Raw genomic sequence first — 22,259 nt, forward strand, 5'->3', positions numbered from 1 at the left:
TTTCCTCAACTATACACCCTCCAGGCACATCACAGCCAACATCTTTATGCCCAAGGGGACTGAACGGGAATCCATATGAAAACTACCACTTCAGTTCCTTACCTGACCAGAGAAGTCACTATTTAGTGACATGAGCCACTCCCAACCTGCACTCTGTGGACAAACATTGCAGCTCAAGCATCACCAGAGTGAAAGTGACCTGACCATGTTTTACTTTCAGTGGCCCCCAGGGTTCTGAATAGGATAACTGAAAAAATGACAAGATACTGGTCATTTTTCACTCTGCTGAATCTTAGTAAACCTATGAGTTGCAGAAGAGTCACTACTGCTGTTTGCCAAAAGGCTGAGGAAGATGACACTACCTGTTCACACTCATTTTGTGTTCAGAAGGCTTTCCTAGCAACCGAAAGCGCTAAAAGCTATTTTTTTTCTAATGGAAGCTTAGAAACTGCAGAAGTGGATGGCACTCATGCACGGAACCGTTCTACAGGCAAGTGGTGTTTTCAAGCCCTGGTAACATGGACCAGTAAACTAGCATTGAACAGATTCACTGAACTATTAATTGGTCTTGCCAAAGGCAATAACTAAAGAGACACTGACAAAAAGGTGACAAATTTAATTTTAAGGGTTTTACACCAATGTGACATTCAAAACCGCAATTTATTAACCAACTTTTTGTTCTTGCAACTTACCCAGTTTATAAAAAGAGCCTGAGTAAACTTGACGACTTCCAGGGTCACCAGCAGACTGATGGGAATGAGGTTGTTGTACAAGATTATGAATGTCAGCAGATTGTATCCAAAATTGACATAGAGCTCTTCTGTGGACCGAAAGGTATAGGATAAGGTCACCACCAAGGCACATGTTTGTATTCAATCATCCATGCATTTTTTACAGTGTTAATTCTGTGGAGAGTTCCCATTTTAAACCAATGGCATACATAGATGAACATCTATTTTCTCTCCACAAAACAGACCTTTTCAATTTATTGACTTTATTCAATTTATTGAAAAGGGCTAGATTGTGTCTACCCTCATGTGGGTAGGTGAGGGCTCTAGGCATTTTCCTTCTACCTTGTGCCCCTACACAGGAGACAAACAAAATCTTGCTTCTTGCTTTCATGGCACATAAGATTCCAGTGCAGAAAGCAATGCTAGCAATGGGTAGGGCAAAACTAAATCCAGGTCATGGCCCTGCCCCACTCCTCTCCTGCCAGCATGCTTCATTCTGTTGAAGGTTGTAGACAATGCTATTTGTGTGCACTCCTGGACACCATGGTCCTTATCCTGATCTCACTTACACCAGTACAAATTCAGGACAAACTCCAGTTAACTTTCTGCAAAACAATGTAAAAAATGGTTCAACGGATATCAGAATCAAGCCCATTACGACTGCCTCAGACACAATGCCCCCAGGAGCTGTCACGGCGCACAGAACTTCTTTATCCCAGTTCCCCTGCCATAACAAGTGCTCAGATAGCACGGTGTAAGAACCTGAATAGAATAAAATAGAACTGAAAAGTGAAAATCTCACCCAATGTATTGTTTTAAAAGATGATAAACAAAAGAAGACTTTTTACCTAAAATGTCTAAATATGGGACAGAAGTTATTTTCTACACCAATAAAAGATCAGAGCTGGTTTGAAATTCTCCCAGTATTGTAACGAAGTATTCATATATGACGGGGCTGCTGGCAGGGCATCTGCTATAAGACCTCCTGAATTTGCTCCCCCTACTTGATCCAAAACAGCCTGAATCTGGTGACCTTCCAGGCACACTGCAAAACACTTCTGTTTGAGGGCATTTGGGGGAAGGGCTGAGGATAGTCTTCCCAGAGTGACAAAGAGGTGAAAAGGTGGCTGACTGGCAAAGTTCCTTGTTGAATGATTATTCTAATGCTGCTTGGGTTTTACTGTAATATTAATTACACGTTAGGGTGCCTAGAACTTGTAGAGGTGTTTTTTAAAATTGATATATACATACACATATTTAGGGTCCTACCAAATTCACGGCCATGAAAAACGCGTCACGGACCGTGAAATCTGGTGTCCCCGCTGTGAAATTTGGTCTTTTGTGTGCTTTTACCCTATACTATACAGACTTCATGGGGGAGACCAGTGTTTCTCAAATTGGGGGTCCTGACCCAAAAGGGAGCTGGAGGGGGTTATTTTAGGGTCACGATATTGCCACCCTTACTTCTGTGCTGCCTTCAGAACTGGGTGGCTGGAGAGTGACGACTGTTGGCCGGGCATCCGGCTCTGAAGGCAGCGCTCCACCAGCAGCAGCGCAGAACTAAGGGTGGCAACAGCATATCATGCCACACTTACTTCTGCGCTGGTGCCTTCAGAGCTGGGCGGCCGAAGAGTGGCGGCTGCTGACTGAAGGCCCAGCTCTGCAGGCAGCAGCACAGAAGTAAAGGTGGCAATACCAAATCCAGATGCCCAGCTCTGAGGGCAGCGCCACCACCAGCAGCAGCGCCGAAGTAAGGGGAGCAGTACCGCAAACCTCCCCCCACAATAACCTTGTGACTCCCCCCACACACACACAACTCCTTTTTGGGTCAGGACCCCTACAATGACAACACCATGAAATTTCAGATTTAAATAGCTGAAATCATGAAATTTACAATTTTAAAAATCCTATGGCCGTGAAATTGACCAAAATGGACTGTGAATTTGGCAGGGCCCTACACATATTACATCAACTTCAGAAAAGGGGAAAGGCTAGCTGTGCTATGTGCACACTGTGTGAAACATGAGATTTAGATTTGTGAGTAACTGAGTTTATTCTCAGTTCTGTAAGCAGGTTACTAGAAGTGCAATATTCCATATTACAGTCCAAAGGGATCTGGTAATCCTGTATACATGCCATCTGTCCCCACTGAAGAACTACAGATATTATTTCTAGCAGCACATTTTCACTCTGCCTCTCCAAAAAGCTGGTTTTGTTCCACATATTTCAATAGAGTTAGAAGGTGTGTCCCAATTATTTTCACCACATATCTGTATTTATAGCTTCCAGTGTTGGCAAGTTCGGTAAACTATTCACTCCAGTGAGAATTGAAAAAAGATCACAATCAAAGAGATGTGTAATTAAAACTAAATAAGGTATCCAAATAAAATGGTTTTACCAGCAATGAATATGCTAGATAAGTTGCCCAAATAAATGCATAGAAGTAACAAGTACAAATGAGCTTAAGAAAAACAGTCATTTAAGAGTATAGGAACTGAAGAATCCAGGCAAATGAATCTGAGAAAAAACTGAAGAGGCAGAGATGAGAGCCAGAGATGAACACTCCTGAATTCTCAGAAGCTTTGAAACCTAGTTAAATATAAATTTTTAAATGGCTCAATATTTATGCCAGGCTGAACCAAAATCTGGGTCCAAATGCTTCTGAACTTGGGAGTGTTTAAAATCCAGATATGGAGAAGAATTTTCTGCAGCTTGGACCAGTCTCTAAGGAAAACCAAGAGGCAAGCTGAATGGGCAAAGAAGCTTTTTTCTACCCAGACATTTGTGAGAATTAGGCACTCTGGTTAGGCACCCAGGTTTGAAGTTTTGGTTATGAAAGAATAAAGTATACTCCCCTTTTCTGACAATAAGAAAGAATGACTGGTTCTGTGTGTAACTCATGAGACTGCTTTGAAAATGCATCTCCCTAGGTGAGACAATACTTGTGGGCGATATCTTGACTTCAGGAATGATACTACATTGATTTCAGCAAAGTTATTCTCAATTTACACCAGTTTGTGAGATCAGTCCCTATAACTTTTGAGTACTCTCCATTCCAAATCATATTCCATTTGTTTCTATTCATCACTGCTTCTTCCAGTCATTTACATATCTTGTGTTTCATATTTTTCCTGTGTAGAATTTTTATTAAATCTGGCAACACTATTTTTTTTAAAAACAATCTCTAGTAGCAGTAACAGTGATTAAAATGGAAAGAACATGATTGACATAAACTGAAGTCAAAGCTAGTTCAATGAAGAATGGGTCTTGAGATCTATATAGCCTGCTATCAATGCCACTCCACTCCTCCTCAGAGATTGGATCTTTTTCAGTAAAGGTACCATAATTGCAGTTCATCTGAAACAGATGACAGCTCAGCCATTGCCAGCGGTTTTACCACTACCAGTAAAAGATTTACACAATTCCAGTGACATTTATTTATTTAGGTCTGCATCCCAAGATAGTGTCAGTAACACAATAGCCAATGTCTGACACATTTTCTAGGTGATTGTAATAGAAATTGAAATGCCAAAAATCTCTCTCCTGCAGAATGACTTATATTCTATCTTGATGTGTTTTCACAATATCCGTATCTTTGTGTTACTATTTAATCTCATAAGTAAATACAGGTAGCAAAAAGGAAGTAAAATGGAGTCCTTAAATAAAACACACACACTATAAAGGATCAGAGTTTTGCAATTGCAAAATTACCCCTCTGTTGTAAGCTAGAACAACCTGGTCCTGCAAATACAAAGACAGCAATAATACTTAATGTGTGAACATTAATCTTCAGGATATCCATATAGGGGAGATCATCAGCTCCAATTTATAGATGGGCTAACTAAAACACAGAGAGACAGATCCTCAGCTGACATAAATCAGCATTAAATTAAAGTCAGTGGAGTTGTGACACTTTACACCAGCCTAGGCTCTGGTGAAAAGAGGTTGTGGCTGAAGTATGTAGACGAAAGGATTGATCGACAGAAAGGAGGCTGATACCACAAATCCTTAACCCAATTCAGTAAGTTACAGTGCCCCAATCAATTTTTCATAACTGAAATAAGGAGTCTTTCGGTCATCTTTGAGTGGCATTTTGCACCACTGTATGAGGCACCTGATATTTAACTCTCCATCAGTGGTTTGAGCATTGGCCTGCTAAACCCAGGGTTGTGAGTTCAATCCTTGAGGGGGCCATTTAGGGATCTGGGGCAAAAATCTGTCTGTGGATTGGTCCTGCTTTGAGCAGGGGGTTGGACTAGATGACCTCCTGAGGTCCCTTCCAACCCTGATATTCTATGATCCCACTTTATTTTTGGACAGCTGCCTAGCAGCATTCTCAGACCTTGGGAGGGGGGAACATCTTGCATCCCTCAACAGCACATTCGCAGGCAAGCTGGGCTCCATAGTTACTGCAGGCTGTTTCTAGAATACATTGTCAAATAAAGTTAGCTGCTGGCTTTGATTTTTATTTATGGGCCTCTTTTCTGCATTTATTTGGCAAAGATAAATGGCCTGGCATGCTCTGTAGAATCCTCAAACTTTATGAGCTCTCACTGTTTTAACACACAGACAATGGACCACCTGCAATCAAACTCTCACCATTTGAGCCAAGGTACCAGATGACTTCACCATGTGTTCTGTTCCATAGTAAGGCACCCACAGAACTCACAAGGGCCATGACCAGAAGGATGCAGAATAAAACCAGAATCTGCATGTTGGTCACCTTCTCCACATTTGATCTCTTCAAAGGGGCTTTGGTTGAATTCTGAACAAAAGCAGAAACAGCCTTGAGAATTGGTTTAAGTATGGCGATAACAATAGCAAATGGTGAGAAAAACTGCTAAATAATATTACAATAACTACAAAGGTGGGACTGTTCTCCTTAGTTCCTCTGTGCACAGTTAATTTTCAGAGTCTTAAAACTGTGGACTTAGCTACTTTGTTCTCAAACTCCACCCCCAGCCAGTTAAATATATTATTTATGCAAAGTCTATGACTAGGGCCCCTAGCCACTATGGTGGTATTATACACATACACACAGAGACTAACAGACTACTGTTGTGAGTCAGACATAGGGGATATGTACTATACTCAATCTCTTCTGGGAGCTGAGCATACTCCCTCCAGCCTATTCATCCCACTCTGATGGCCAAGGCAGGTAAAGAACAAGGCCATGTCCCTGCCTCTGAGGGTCTAGCTCAGGGGTGGGCAAACTTTTTGGCCCGAGGGCCACATCTGGGTATGCAAATTTTATGGCAGGCCATGAGCGCTCACAAAATTGGGAGCTGGGGTGCGGGAGCGGGTGAGGGCTCTGGCTGGGGGTGCAGGTTCTGGGGTGGCGCCAGGAATGAGGAGTTCAGGGTGCAGGAGGGTGCTCCGGGCTGGGACCAAGGGGTTCAGAGGGCGGGAGGGGGATCAGGACTGGGGCAGGGGGTTGGGGCATGGGAGGGGGTCAGAGGTGCAGGCTCTGGGTGGTGCTTACCTTAAGCAGCAGAGGCACGGCCAGGCGGCTCTGCGCGCTGCCCTGTCCGCAGGCGCCACCCCTGCAGCTCCTATTGGCCGCGGTTCCCATCCAATGGGAGCTGTGGGGGCAGCACTTGGGGTGGGAGCAGTGTGCGGAGCCCCCTGGCTGCCCCTACGTGTAGGAGCCAGAGGGGGGACTTGCTGCTGCTTCTGGAAGCTGCACGGAGTGGGACAAGCCCCTGACCCTGCTTCCCAGCTGGAGCACCAGAGCGGGGCAAGCCCCAGACCCTGCTCCCAAGCGGGGGCTCAAGGGCCGGATTAAAATGCCTGGAGGGCCAGATGCAGCCCCCGGGCCACAGTTTGCCCACCCCTGGTCTAGCTCCCAGGGGAACACTAGCAGAGAGCAGGAGTTACTGCCCTCAAAAGAATGCAAGGATTGCAATTTTCTCTAGTTTCTGCACAGGCTCTAAGGGGGAAAATGCTCCCTAAATCCTCCCCTCAGCTCTTGTGCACTGCAAGTTTTTAGACACAGTTCAACAGCAGCCAAGTATAATTCTCTTTTACAGCCTTAAAACTTAAAAAAGCCGAACTAAAGTCTGATGGAACCTGGCTGAATAGAACTACTTGCAGGATCAGGGCACATATTAATGCATGGAAAGATTTTAACTGGATTTATTGTTCTAGAAGTAGATAATTTCTTCCAGGATTACAGCCCACAGAAGATTGCTTGTTCCAGAAAGTGAACAGGGGTGTAGTGCAGAGTCACAGTTGACATTACTTCTCCTTGTTATTTCACTTCTTTATTCTGCGTGAGAGTCATGGAAAAGCTTGCGTTACCATGGTGCTCTGGGAAGGCTGCAATGGTACTTACTTTATACATTTAGGTTTTAAAAAGTTAGTTCTATATATCATGTCTAAGGATACGAGTCTGTCACGGAGGTCATGGGTTCCATGATTTTTGGTGATATCCGCGATTTCAGCCCCAGGCAATGGGACTTCAGCTGTCAGCTCCATGCGGCAGGGCCATCAGCCCTTTGCGGCACGGTGAGCCCTGGGCAGCAGGGCTCAAGCTGTCACCCCCCGCCCCCATTTGGGTGGCAGGGCTCAGGCTTCCATGAATTATTGTTCATTGACTGTGACCTGTCTGTGACTTTTACTAAAAATAACTATGACAAAATCTTAACCTTCATCATGTAAAAAATGTATGTTGTAAGCTCTTCCTAGCAGGTACTAAGAGCGCATACTGCACCCAGCACTGTGGAGTCCCAATCTCACTCGAGGCTTCTGGATGCTACTGCATTACAAATATAATGACCGACACTTTATTTTGCATAATCAACTCATAAGGACAGGCAGAATACAGAAATAGAGAATACCGATTTCCATCAAAACACATGCGAGATATTATTTCCAATCCATTTTACCTGCATGAGCTTTGTGTCATGTCCTGTGTATACAACAATTCCTAGGACCCATTGGGTGTTTCTAAGCTGTGCACCTCTCAGCAAGATCTGGTCAGGCCCAATGGGAACCGGACTAGAAGCCAAGAATAAAGAAAAAATAAGTACAGATATTTTAAATGACTCTGAAGATATTCTAACCATTCAAGAAAGTTATTTTTCATTATATGAACACATGCTTCTTTTCTTGGATACTCCCCTTTCATATCATTTACAAAACCCAGCACTTGGAAGGAAATTAATATTTAGGGACCTCCTGCATAAATCTGCCACTGCCCACCCATAAATAAATACATTGAGTTCGCTCCTCGATTGCATTCCAGTCTCTGCACAGTGCAGCAAGGTGGGGGAAGCTGCAAAGGAGCTGGCTACAGTTCCCAGTTTGGCATCCAGCATGTTATAGAACAGCCTCAAGACTGCCCTAAATAACACCCCAGCTAATGTGATTTCTGTTGAGCAAACGGAGGGACATAAACAGCACGAGACAATTGGCAAACTTTTCAAAAATGAGCCACTAAAAAGACTTTTAATCTCAAAAAGTACTTAGTCACTAAGTAATCAACATTTTCAGAAAGCAGCAGGATCCAGTGGCCTGTCAGAGGGGAGTCAGGTGCTATTCTCAACTCTGCCACTAGTCTGCTGTGTTACCTGGGGCAAGGCATTTCATCTCTCTGCACCTGAGGTCGTCTACACTTGAAATGCTACAGCGGCACAGCTGAATCGCTGCGCTTCAGTGCAGACACTATCTGTGCTGATGGGAGGGGTTCTCCCACTGCTGTAGGTAATCCACCTCCCCGACAGGCGGGTAGCTTGGTCAATGGAATAATTCTTCCGTCAACCTAGCACTGTCTACACTGGGGCTTAGGTCAGCTTCACTACACTGGTCAGAGGTGTGGATTTTTCACACCTCTGAGCGATGTAGTTAAACTGACTTAATTTTCTAGTGTAGACCAGGCCTTAGTTTCCCCACCTATAAAATGAGCATAATGACACTTCCCCTTCTTTTTAAAGCACTTTAATTTCTATGGATTAAAATACTTGAATTTATATGACTGAAGCAGGAAACTTTTTCTTTTAAGAGTTACAAGAGGGATCTAAATTACCCTTAAAAAGGAACTGTGGTTGCAAGCTCAACTATGAAAGGGCTATTACTTCTCCCATAATAAACAATCATCATTTGCAAAGGTGGGACTGGAATCCTGGCTAAATTCCCTGTAAGCTGCATGGCTGAGCAGCAGCCTATTTAGTGCGGCGCAGGTGCTCAGGGAACCCGTCTGAGGGGAGGGACCTGCTGTGGCCGGGGGAGGGGCGCCCCTCCCTCAGCCCCAATATAGCCCAGCCACCAACCTGCCACGGCCAGGACGGTCCACCCGACCCCAACTATGCTGCAGCCCGGACCTGCCGCGGTTGGGGCACCCCTGCCCTGGGCCAAACCCGGGCAGCCCTGCCCAGCCCTGAACCTGGGCAGCCCTGCCCGAACCCAGCCACAGCCTGGACCTGTCATGGGGCACCCCTCCCCGAACCCAGCCCTGGCCTGGACCTGTCACGGGGCACCCGGCCCGAACCCAGCCCTGGCCCAGACCTGTCGTGGCCGGGGTGCCCCTCCCTGAACCCAGCCCCAGCCCGGACCTCTGGGGGCTGGGGGAGGGGCGCCTATCCTGCGGCCCCAGCCCCAGAGCTGCTGCATCAGGGAGAGGCCCCTCTCCCCCGCCAGCCCAGGTGCTGCCACAGGGAGAGAGAGCTGGGGGGAGTCCTCTCTCCCTACCGTAGCCCCGGAGCCCCTCCTGCACCCCAAACCCCTCATTGACGGCTCCACCCCAGAACCCGCACCCCTAGCCGGAGTCCTCACACCCCTGCACCTCAACCCTCTGCCCCAGCCCTGAGCCCCCTCCCACACTCCGAACCCCTCGGCCCCACCCCACCACATGAATTTTGTTATGTGCACCGATATGAAGGTGATGTGTCACACATCATCTCCATATTGGTGCACATAACAAAATTAATTCCGCACATGGGTGTGAAGAATTAGAGGGAACACTGAACCCAGGTCCTCTAGTTCCAGAACTCACAGGCCTCTACCACTTAAGGTAAAGACTGTCCATTGAAGTCAATAGAGCTACACCATTTTACACTAGCTGACGATCAGCTCATGCACCAGTTAGTAGTCACCCACAGAAATACCTTTATGTTCTTTCTGTGTTGCCAGAGAAGCCACGGTGCACACATACACATAAGACATATTTCTTAACAGAAGACAACTATCGCTTTTCAGTAAAGTTGATACCTTTGGCCATCTAAGCGCAAGTTTCCAATGAAGTCATAGAGGTGACGGTTGGGTCCTTCACATTCTATCTTCCCAGACACTTTCATCAAGTCTTCTCTCGACTGAAGACTAGCAGTTTGAGTCAATCCCTGCAAGAGACCAAGCCAGAGGAGATGCCTGTCAAATCAACTTTTCTTGTTAGTTTAATTTTCCACATGTGGTTCTATAATGTATCCCAACAAATGAGAGACAGAGGCATAGCTGAGTACATTGACTTAGTACTCGAGCTTCTTCTGCTGCTTATGGGATTCAGGGGCTCTGTAAGCCCCACAGAAATTGTTTACTTAATAAGGACGAGATTTTGCCCTAGCTTGCATGGGCACTCAAGGCAGTAAAGTGGCATAAGGCACCTCCTTACTAGATTGTGCCAGCTGCCTCTACAACCATTCATAGCGCTGGATGGAAAACGGGCTTCACAGAACTTTTACGCTCCCCCACTCGGCACAAGCGGGCAGGAGGGAGCGGGAAGAAACAAGGAATGAGAGCAGCTTTGGTTCTGCCCTCCTCCCACATGGGGCAATGTAGCTTATTGACACGTGTAGCTAAGTCACACTCTCCCTCTTGGGCCGCTCCTGGGGCAGTACAACCATGCTCTGCCCTGGCTCAGGGTTGATTGCTAACTCACCACAGATTAATAGATTCCAAGGCCAGAAGGGATCATTGTTATCTAGTCTGCCCCCCTGTATAGCACAAGCTGTAGAACTTCCCCAAAATAATTCCTAGAGCATCTCTTTCATGAACACATCCAATCTTGACTTAAACTATGCTGGGTGCCAAACTGGTCCTCTCTTGCCCCCAGGATTGAGGAACTGCATCCAGCTCCTTTGCAGCTCCCCCATCCTATTGCACTCAGTGCAGACTGCACACGCAGCCAAGAATTTAACCCAATGTATTGATTTATTGGGAGGGCAGTGTAAGATTTATCATATGTATCACTAGCCATACTCAAACATGCAATTTTCTGAAATTTAGAAACCACATGCCTGATTCTTCACTGCTTTTTACCTAGTGTCATAAGTTACCCTTGAGCGAAGGGAGTGGAAAGTGAGTGTAAATCACTGCCATATACCCATTTTCCATCTTGTTTGCTCAAGTGAGACTCCACGTTGTAAGGCAGTTGGAGAATCAGGTCCACATTTTTTAAATGCAGTGACACATATATAAATAAAATCTGCAGAGGATGCCGCCCCAGACTACTGTCCTTGGTATCAGACCTGCAGATACAATCACATTTTCTCAAACAAAATTAAAATGGAAGCAAATATAAATGTTTTCAAATATGAATTGTAAGTTACAATGGCATTATTATGATGCATTTTGTACAAGATAGGTCATATGAGCTGTCATTGGAAAAGTTATGATTTGCTAAATATGATTATCATATTTGTATGCACGTATCATTTTTGTATCGGAAGTTATGAATATTGACTGCGTATCTGTATTTCACATGTAATCACACCTGGGTGACACCCACTAGGCAAAATGCTTCCAGATAGATAGTCGGCTATGAAGGGCCTATTCAAGGTAATGGGCCATTAGGAAAAACAATAGGCTTTAGGAGAAGCTTATGCTCCACCTGGTGAGCCTTCCTGAGAATGCTCCAGACAGCCTGTAAGTAATGGTTGCTATGACTCAGCAAGGTATGCAAGGGCATGTGACCAGGCCACATGACACGGAATTTCATCTTGGATACCAGTGTTTTTCCACAAACTGAGTTTGGGACAAAGGGTTCCTGCCATATGCTAAAGCTATATAAGGCAGGGAGTGACATCATCTGTTGTTCTTCACTCCCCCACAGCTGAACACCTAAGAGAAGCTCCTAAGGAAAAGGACTTGGAACTGGGGTGGGGATCCGAAGCAAGTGCAGCTTGTGCCTTGAGAATCTGCAAGCCCTGCTTGTACCATCAGTCAGGGAGAGAGATTGTTAATTCAAATCCTATCCTTCTAGTACAGGGGTAGGTAACCTATGGCATGCGTGCCAAAGGCGGCACGTGAGCTGATTTTCAGTGGCACTCACACTGCCCGGGTCCTGGCCACTGGTCCGGGGGGCTCTGCATTTTAATTGAATTTTAAATGAAGCTTCTTAAACATTTTAAAAACCTTATTTACTTTACATACAACAATAGTTTAGTTATATATTATAGACTTATAGAAAGAAACCTTCTAAAAAGGTTAAAATATATTACTGGCACGCGAAACCTTAAATTAAAGTGAATAAATGAAGACTCGGCACACCACTTCTGAAAGGCTGCCGACCCCTGTTCTAGTATGTTAAATTTAGTTTGAGTTTTTGTTTATTTACTAGGTAAGCTGCTTTGATCTGTTTGCTATCACTTAAAATCTACCTTTTGTAGTTAATAAACTTGTCTTTGCTTTATCTAAACCAGTGACTTTGAATGAAGTGCTTCAAAATCTTAGCTCAAGGGGCAAAGGTTGTTGCCGAACTGGAAAATAAATTCATACTGGTCGGGGTTTTGACCAGGGCAGGACGGTACAGCCCTGGGGTCCTAGGTTGGGAAGCTGGTGGTTATTTTGGCTGTAGCCTCTCTATTGTTGGTTCATGCAGTGGGTGGCCAGCTTCCATGTAACTGCAGCTGGGTGCGTCCCTGCCTGTGTGAATGCTGGTGGAAGTGTAGGACCAGTAGCGGGTCTGCAGCTTGTCACGGCAGCACAGGGTGAGAGAGAGCCCAGGCTGGTGAGTCAGAGGGCTCAGTGGTACCCCAGTTCCAGGTGGCACCCCAGGAGGAACACATTACATCCTGCACCTCTTATAAATGAAGAGGAGTGTCAACGAAACTGGGTCTCTACTTTGGGCAGCTAAATTCCAACTCTGACCACAAGCATAGTGTGTAATAATCAAATCATGGCATTTCAAATACACTTCTCATGGCTTATTGTGCTTGAAACCCAGCACTTTCCTACCTTTGATAGTTCCTTTAGTAAACCATAATGGTTTCTTTGATTTGTTAATCATCTGGCAGTGAAGTACACAGGTTTCCAAGTGCTGCTTTGATACTGTCAGGGGTATGCTGCAGTCACATGCAATTGCATCTTAATGTGCTCAATGCCCTGATTCTCCTTGCACACTAGTTTTAGATTTGAGCAGCTGCAGTGACTAAATGGAGTTACTTCCAATTGATACCGGGGTAAGTAAGAGGAGAATCTCTAACTCCCCTTCTCTGATAACTTTACATTTCCCAAACATTTAAAATACAAACTTATTTTCTCACCTCTCAACTTCTCTTATTTTGTACAGATATATTTGCATAAAATAAAATGTGTCCTTCTGGGTGAAGTTTATCATGGGCACAACATGACTGACACCCCCGGTACAGAACAGCCACTGTATCCAGGCTGTATAAGGTATGGAGAGGGCATGTAAAGGGACGCCACGCTCCAAGGGTTCTGCATCAGCTCTGATAAACCACTGCAGGGGATGTTGGGGATGGGCAGGAGGATGGTGGGAGCTTGGCCTCTGGCTCTGTGATTACGGGGATCCCCTTAAGTAGGATGTACATAAGAGTGTCAGTTAATTCTTTTTACTCACACAAAAGTACCAATCTCAGCTCCATGCTGCTCCCCACCCAAAGACTGAGGTGCTCACACTTAGGAGTCGGAGAAAGCATGGGTAAAAACACAGGCCCTGATTCACCTTTACACCTCTCTGGCAGTGTAAAGGAGCCTTGAAGTGGATACGTCTAATTCACACTCTTTAAAGGTCTATTTACGCTGCCAGAGTGGTATAAGGCAGCCTCAGTGTAAATGAGAATCAGGCCCATATGCTTTGCAACATGACCAGAAGGTCATCAAATGCAGGTTCTGTCAGATCAAGAGAGAGTAAATTCATGTTTAAAGCACTTAACAAGCATGTAATTACAGCAGCCCTGGGAATAATACTGCTGTTATTAGAGAGGGGGAAAGTGAGGCAGAGAAGTTAAATATTTGTTTGAAGGCCACACTAGACATAAGCTTCATAGCCAGGATCTTCCTGATGTCCATTCCCATGTTTAAATCCATAGGAACATGCCTCTCTTTAATTTAGTCTCTCAACAAATCTGTACAGCAATTATTACCACCTCCATTCAACAGATGCAGAAACTGGCAGCGAGAGCATAAGTAACTAGTCAAGAGAAATACAGCTGCATTTAGAATCCAGATCTCCTCACACCCAAGTCCCTTTCCTAACTGCTAAACAGGACTTCCTAGTTAACATTATACACTAACAAAATAAATGTAATTTTACCTGTCGTATTTTAAGATTAGTCTCCCCATCAAGATTAGATGTTTCAATATAGCACATTGCCTGAGGTTCACTGCAGAAAGCACAGTAAAATTTTCATGATTAAACATTTTATAAAACAATTACATTGAGCCTTACTTGTGCTTTGAAAGTACCCAGCTATAACTATTCTCAGTACGTTATATGGCAAAAAGTTAAATTCTGAGGGTGAATGACAGAGTGCCATTTTTTAAAAATCCCTTTTAAAATTACTTCACTTAAAAATGACTTAAATGATTTCTTAAAAGAACACTTCTAACTGAATCAGTACAGATGCTAGCCAGCAAAAACAAGGAGCTTTAACATAAGTACACATCACTTCTAGAAAATATTAAAGAACCTCTGCTTCAATTCTTCACATTATTTAATAACTCAACTGTTTCACTTTTGTCAGGTTCTCCTTCTAGAATTTTTCTTCCCCAAATTTGTTGAGCAAGAATGCTGGAAAATCATAGCAACATTAAAACAGGGGAGATTTTCAAAGTACTAAGGACAGTTAGGCACCAGCTCCCTTCATACCTTTGTACATTTTTTCCCCATAGAGCCAAATCTGGCTATAGGTTGCTCATACAAACCACCTAAAAGCCATGGCTGTAAGGGCAGCAGAAGATGTTAATGTTCCACCTCCCTGATTCTAGTTCCCCCCAAACTTGCAGAGGCAACTCTGCAGGTGTCCTGTGGTTGGAGCCACAGAGAGGCATTCTGGAACCAGGGTTAGACGCAAGGGGTGTGCTCTACTAGAGTGTTTGTGCTCTTACACATCCCCACACAACCCTGTCTTACAGAAATTACTCCTCTTCCTGGCTGGAATAGTCTGTCCGAGGGTGGGAGAGAGCTAAGTATGGGTCAAATTCAGGTGCACAATGATGCTGCTTTCACAGAGTGCCTACTCTCAGGGCACACCTGAGGAGTATTAGAATCTTGCCCAGAGTTTGTACCCATTTATCATGCTCTGTAGTTCATAAATTCATAGATTTCAAGGCCTGATGACCATCTGATCTCCTTTATAACACAAGCCATAGAACTCCCCCAAAATAATTCCTAGAGCGTATCTTTTAAAAAGACATCCTCACTTATGGCTATGCATCACAATGAAGGAATTCACTGCCTACTTGGACCCAGATATGCATTTCATCTTCCAGTTTTTGCAGACTACTTTCTATACATTGAGATGCTGTTCTATACCTCCTGAAGCAATCAGATTTAAATTAACCCTTGTATTGCTGCCATTTTCCTGACTGCCAGACACCTGAATGCCAGACAGATGCAGGTATGCAGATCTAGCCATATACACAGATATATATGTGGTCTCCAGAGAAATAAATTTTCTTTCAGAAGTCAGACAGCAATGGGAGCTGGCACACAGGTTCCCAGCTTCCCACATATGGGCAAACTAACAGATCAAATCCAATGGACACTACAGACTCTAATACATAAACCACAATGGTCCATATTTTTGGTTGTATTATGAACAGCAAATTCACTGCAATCTAGATGGTGGATCAGAAGCAGCACTTGTATCACAGGCCAAGAAAGTTTTACACACAGTCCTTCACATCTGTATCTATAACTGAAAATGCCTCTTATACCCAGTGCAAATAAGATCCAAATATGGTCTTTAATTGCTTTTGGTCTTTTTTTCTGCCTTAAGAATTTCTGCTGTCTGTAAGATCCCTTGAATATCATCTTTATGTGAATAATCAAAATAATAGACACTGACGCCTTAATTTATTTTTATCAGTCAAAACAATATACCTGTACACACATACACACAATACCTTAATACAGCACATACCATATACAAATCAAACAATCCATCTTTGCAGAGCATGCAAAGCTTTCTGGTGAACTGAGGGCTATTTTATTATTATTACCATTTCAAAGAACCATTATGTACCTAACAAAGCTACCATGGTAAAAGCAAAACCACAACAGAAATGGCCAATACTAAAAGCAAAGCATTTTGTAAATTAAACAGCATATGCAGGGCCAAATTATGCCCTTAATTATACCAGTGTAACCTCACTGACATCAGTGGCGTTATTGGGGTGGTACTGACAGAATAATTTGGCCCATGTAGTTTAAGAACTAAATCCCAATGAAGCAGGTAAGTGGGAAAGAAAGTTTAAATATAAAATGTTGGGGGAGAAATCCCAAAATGGAATGAGTATCCCTCAAAACTGGAAATTGCCATTCTGATTAAAGTGTGGTTGTATCCACTACCTGCACTTAAATGTGGGAATCACCTGGCTAGTAATAAATAATCAATAATAATTTGGGGCTTTTATTTAAATAAATCTTATTTTTAAATTTTTACCTAAATCCTAGAACCAACTAGGTATTTGAGGTACCTCAGTTTTTGGGTGCTCAACCTGAGTCATGATTAAAGGGACAATATTTTTCAGACTTACTGAGCACCCTCAGGACACCTTATGGAATTTCAATTCGGCACCCTAAAACTGCAGCACCCCCAAACTCTAGTCACTTTTGAAATTTCAGATCTTCATTTTTACCTTTTGCTATCTCCACTGCTTCTCTTGGTGACACAAGAATGAGACAGGAAGTGAGGGCAGGGCAGGAAATGTAGGCCAATAGCTCAGAAAAGACATTTCTCAGAAGGTTAGTCATCTGTTTCCCTCTCCAGGAGGGAATTTCAGGACCTGGGGATCAGGGTGACCTGTGGCCATTGGTAGTTAGAGAGAAGAACACCCACAAGATCCCTTGCTTGATGTTTGGGTGGTGAAGAGAAGACCTGCAGTCTTAGGGTTTGTCTTCACTGCAAAGTTAACTCAAATTATAACTCAAATGTTGCTCCTAACTCAAGTGTGGTGGTGCTTTTAAACACAAGTTGGCTGGCCCATCAGGGGGTACAGGCTAAAACTTCAGAGAGCGCAACTCAGCAGATGCTAGCATGACCACTCTAGAGTGTGGCCACAAGCTAGTTCCACTCGAGTGCTGACAGTCCTCCAATGCCTTCTCACAATTCCCTCCCATGCACCCAGAGAGGACAGACAAGTTCTCCCATAATTTACTAAGGCCTGGTCTACACTAACCCCCCAATTCGAACTAAGGTACGCAACTTCAGCTATGTGAATAACGTAGCTGAAGTCGACGTACCTTAGGTCGAACTTACCATGGTCCAGACGCGGCAGACAGGCTCCCCCGTCGACTCCGCGTACTGCTCTCGCCAAGCAGGATTATCGGAGTTGACGGCGAGCACTTCTGGGTTCGATTTATCGCGTCCAGACAAGATGCGATAAATCGAACCCAGAAGTTCGATTGCCTGCCGCCGAACCAGCGCGTAAGTATAGACAAGCCCTAAGAAAGAATTTAAAGAGCAGCTCATCTAACTGCAGTGCAAAGACCCATGAGATATGCCCCCAGAAGTCCCAGGGCTTGTCTACACATACAGTGCTATGGCACTTAGTGAAGATACTACCGGTACCAAAAGAAGAGCTTCTCCCATCAGCGTAGGAGCTCCACCTCTCCGAGAGGTGGTAGCTATGTCAACAAGAGAAGCCCTCGCACTGTCTACACCAGGGGTTAAATTGGTATAACTAGGATGCCCAGGGGTGTGGATAAGTTTGTAGTATAGACTAAACTTTAGTGACACACATGAATAAGTGAAGCACCAGAGCAGTGGACACAGCAGCTCAAATGTTATTCTGCAGTGCGACTGCTTTCTCTCAAGCGAGGCTAACTCAAGAGAAGTAACTTGATCATACATAACTCCAGTTAACTCTGCAGTGGAAGAAGGTGGCACAAGTACTTGGGGGCTGGGCACCAAGTGTGGGGGGAACTTGCTGGAATTTTTTTCAATTGAATTAATACAAAGAAACAAAACTAAAGATAAGTTCTTTTGATCACCACCAAAAATCACTTAGCTGCAAAATCCTCTGAAGGCTTGTCTTCACTGTTAAAAAGGGTGTGTTTTATACCTTGGGGTGAGTAACATACAGGAGCAGTCCTGAGGTAAAAAACACAGTGAGGACAAGTTATATCATGAGCTGAACAGCTCTACACCCCCCTTGTCCTCAGTGAATTTACCTCACGATAAAACTAAAGTGTTGGGTCTTCACTGTGTTTTTACCTCAGGACAGCTCGTGCTTCCCAGTTACACTGAGGTAAAAAAATTGCACTTTTTTTTTTTTTAGCAGTGAAGACCTTTTAGAAATGAGAGGCCTTTCAAAAATCACTGAGCAATTTGACTGCACTCACCTTTTGTCATACCGAATCCCCTCCCTACAAATCTGCCAGAGTCAATTTCCCAAAATGCTACAGTGAGCTCAGTTTCAAGCACCACCAATTTGAACACCATCTTACCTGGCTGCTCTTGAGAAGTTATTCACAATGCAAATGAAATGAGAGTGTGACTGGATAGGATCATTTCTTTCCCTGATAAGGCAAATATATCTTTTTGATGTAGAAATGTTGTTATCCAGTTCACACTGCGAGGAAGAGAGGGGATTGGCATCTAAGATCTTTAAGTTTACACTTCCTAATGATAAAAATAATTTCTTTAAAACCTCAGTTCAGCAGAAGCATCATGTCACACCCACTCAGTATATCTGACCTGGAAGATACAATGATCATGTCTGCTGGAAGATGCTGCCCATTGGTGACCTTCACAATGTCTCCTACTGCCACCTATTGATACAGGGGCAGGAGTGCAGCAGCAGGGAAGAAGAGAAAATGAACACAAATTGTTCATCCGGATTATTAATTTGTTAACTATTCCCTTCACAAAGAGAGGAAGAGTTCTGTATCTTACAAAGAACATCTACAGTGACGCTTTGAATTCAGTCTGGTTATATACCATTGAGAAAGTAAAAGTTCAACGTCAGGGCTCATTTCACACATTTAATGAAGGGAAACAGTGTCCACCACAGACAAAAAATACATAACTTCAGAAGTAAGTTTCAAGTCTCAGTTTTTCCTTAATTTAAATAAGGTAATTAAGCCCCCCTCCCCCCCCCCCGATCCCATCACTCCTTCCACTGCCTGAACTAGCTTGTCTGTAGGCAGTGGCTCTTCTTGACAGCTGATAAGAGATGCTTTCCCAGGTGACATAAGTTTTCTTATCTTTGCTTTTGTCTCTACTCATCTGTTTAATGTATCGTCTGTTTTACTCTTCCTCTGACCTCTTCTCCTCCCTTTTCTTTCTTCGTTCCATGTTTTCTCACTACTCACCAGCTTGCTACTCTCCTCTTACTTGAACTCTTCCCACATCAGATGCTTTTCATCTTAAGCACTTGTAGCATTAAACATCAGCAGGTGCTCTAGTACGTAGCGACACAAACTAGTGGTAGATGCTGTGAACACAACCAGCAACTGTGTTTCACTTCTCACATCTTACCTGTTCCTAGAGATGCTGAGCACCCACAACTCCCATTACCTTCAGTGGGAGTTGAAGGTGCTCACCAGCTCTCATGCCTAGACACAATGGAATCATTTAGGGGCCCGCACGTCATCTGTCCTTGTTCATACAAATTATGAACTGCTGGATTGAGATTGAACATCAAGACATAATCCTAATGTCGGAATGGACCCTGAAAAGTCAAGCAGTTTCCAAAAGTAGATGGCAAGTCTGTTTGTTCTACCCGTAAACTTCATAGGAGAAGACAAGCCTGACTGACCCTGCTCCCACTGAAGTAAAATTCCCAGGGACCTCAATGGTAGCAAGATCAGGTCTAATAACGTCTAATAAACCAGCTCTGATATTTTAAACAGGTGATATGCTAAACACAGCTGAGTAATTATGACAAAATAATGGATAAACTGGAATCCTCGTGACTCAAAATGAAACACATATAGTCAAGAATCTTTGTTTAAATGTGAAGACTAACACAATGTGAAAACATTCCATATTCAGCCTTATGTGACATCTCTAATTCACAATCTGGTAGAAAAATTAAGAGATAGTGGCACGTCTCAGCATCAGCTTTACATTTCCTGGGATTCATTGGTTTTCATCAGAGCCTTACTGTTGTTTAAATATAATTTTAAGGGTTTAATTTCCTGATTTGGTTTTCAAAGTCCTTCTCAGAAAGTTACAAGGGATGTACATTATTTATCACTGACCAGAATGAAGCTCAAAGAGCTATTTTGGACTTTCTGGTAAATATAGATTTATAATAAATTCTCTAAGAGCCACAGGCCTGACCTGAAAAATCTGTACTCACATGAGTAACCTCATTAAATACAATCAGAGTATTCACCTGGGGTTAAATTCACAATTGTGCACAGGGTAAGAACCAGGCTTATGCACCACTGAAGTCCCACTTAAATCCTAAAAAAAAAATGAGTTTAAGTGGGATTTACATGGCCGTGCATAGGCCTTGTGCTGGCTCTCCCTTCACAAAGGTTCATTATACCTGTACAGATTATCCTTGTAATTGAGGGTTTGTAGAACCTGGTCTCAAAAAATCTGAACTTCTTATAGGGAAAAGTTCTCATTGATTGGGCCCCAGAAATTACCAAAGTTAAATAAGTCTTTAACTAAGGCCCAGATCCTTGAAGGTATTTAGACTCCTAACTTCCAAAGCCTTTGAAGATCTGGGCCTAAGACTTCGGAGAAAAAATTCCCATAGATCTGCAGGGAACATATAAAGTTGTTAAAAACAATATTAATATAGCTGTGCCATTGCAGTGAAACTAATTTAACTTTTATTGGAATAAAAGCAATGTGCTACAGAGGAGCAAACAGCACAGGGTTCTAGTCTCTATGGTAATATCAATAATATTTAATTGTTATTATAAAAGTTACAAATGGACAACTGTTATTCGAAAAACAGATGAATTGGACACAATCTTGAGGCCCAGATCTGAGAGCTCTGCATTGCTACCACAGTGCAAAGCAGCCACAAAAAGCTGCCCTAAACAGGCAGCCAAGGATTCCCCCAACACAGGGGACTCGTTAGGCATTGTAAATCCAGTGTCGTTGGCTCTGTGCCATCCTAGAATCATTCCATCAAAAGTAATTCTTTTCAAAACATTTTAAAAATTGTTTTTTTACCTCTTTCCACATAATGGTCTGCCACATTCCATTTCTTAAAACTGAAATAAAAATCATCAACTTTAATTAATTTTTATTTATTACAATGCATATCAAAGATCAAGATGACTTATACTATCCAAACAACTTAAAATACAGGAAGTATATATGCCAAGGTCCAAATTAACTCATGTGCAGGGATACAATCCTAAATATTTTTCAGAAGTTGGGATCAAATTTCATCCTCAGATGTGTGCGAGTGCACACATGAATCAGAGTCAGGCACACACGTCCCAGGGCAGAATCTGGCCCGCAGTACATACTATTTCTATGAAATCACCCCAACATTCTGATGTTGGTTACACAGCCAGAAACACTGCTGTTACAAAGAACAGTAGGTGGCCCACTATCATTCAATTTCCATTATTTTAAACTATAACATAGTCTTATCTCCCATTTTAGATATGAAAATGATCATTCCTGAAACACACTATGTGGGGGGGGGGAGGGATTTGTTGTACATTACTGGGTAATGGCAAAGAAGTTTACAATGACTTAATCACACCAAATGATTTATCTAGAATGTTTTCATTCTTTTTTTTTTGTACTCCCCCCAGGGGGGGGGGGGGGGGGGGGGGGGGGAAGGTCAGGTTAAAAAGGTACACACTGTATTTGTAGGTTTAAAAAAAAATTTAATTCATGTCACTTCTACCCCAAAACCAACCTCAATATAGCGCAACCTGATTTTCCTAAATTCATTTTGCTGAAAATCCCAGTTAACCAAAAGTCACTTCTGTCATCGGAGGTTACACTAGCTAAAGGTCCACTCCTGCCAGGGCCGGCTCCAGGCACCAGCTTAACAAGCAGGTGCTTGGGGCGGCCAAGGGAGAGGGGCGGCACCTGCGGCAATTCGGGGGCGGCAGGTCCCTCACTCCCTCTAGGAGTGAAGGACATGCCGCTGAACTGCCGCCGCCGATCGCGGCTTTTTTTTTTTTTTTTTTTTTTTTTT

At 43.5% G+C, this 22,259-nt stretch overlaps 1 protein-coding gene across 1 annotated transcript in view; it reads right to left on the reverse strand.

Moving 5' to 3' along the window:
* Positions 1-22,259, reverse strand: part of LOC112112818 (phospholipid-transporting ATPase IB-like) — a 422,105-nt gene that overhangs the window by 363,925 nt on the left and 35,921 nt on the right. Inside the window, exons 5-11 of the mRNA XM_026653425.1 lie at positions 21,272-21,312; positions 18,830-18,903; positions 14,221-14,290; positions 9,939-10,066; positions 7,619-7,730; positions 5,331-5,496; positions 693-820 (exon numbers count right to left, since the gene is read on the reverse strand). Of these exons, the coding sequence (XP_026509210.1) occupies positions 693-820; positions 5,331-5,496; positions 7,619-7,730; positions 9,939-10,066; positions 14,221-14,290; positions 18,830-18,903; positions 21,272-21,312 (719 nt within the window). The remainder of the gene's footprint in view (positions 1-692; positions 821-5,330; positions 5,497-7,618; positions 7,731-9,938; positions 10,067-14,220; positions 14,291-18,829; positions 18,904-21,271; positions 21,313-22,259) is intronic.

The sequence above is a fragment of the Terrapene carolina genome, unplaced genomic scaffold (genome assembly GCF_002925995.2).
Source record: "Terrapene carolina triunguis isolate 2854851 unplaced genomic scaffold, T_m_triunguis-2.0 Scaffold139, whole genome shotgun sequence".
NCBI classification, from domain to species: Eukaryota; Metazoa; Chordata; order Testudines; family Emydidae; genus Terrapene; species Terrapene triunguis.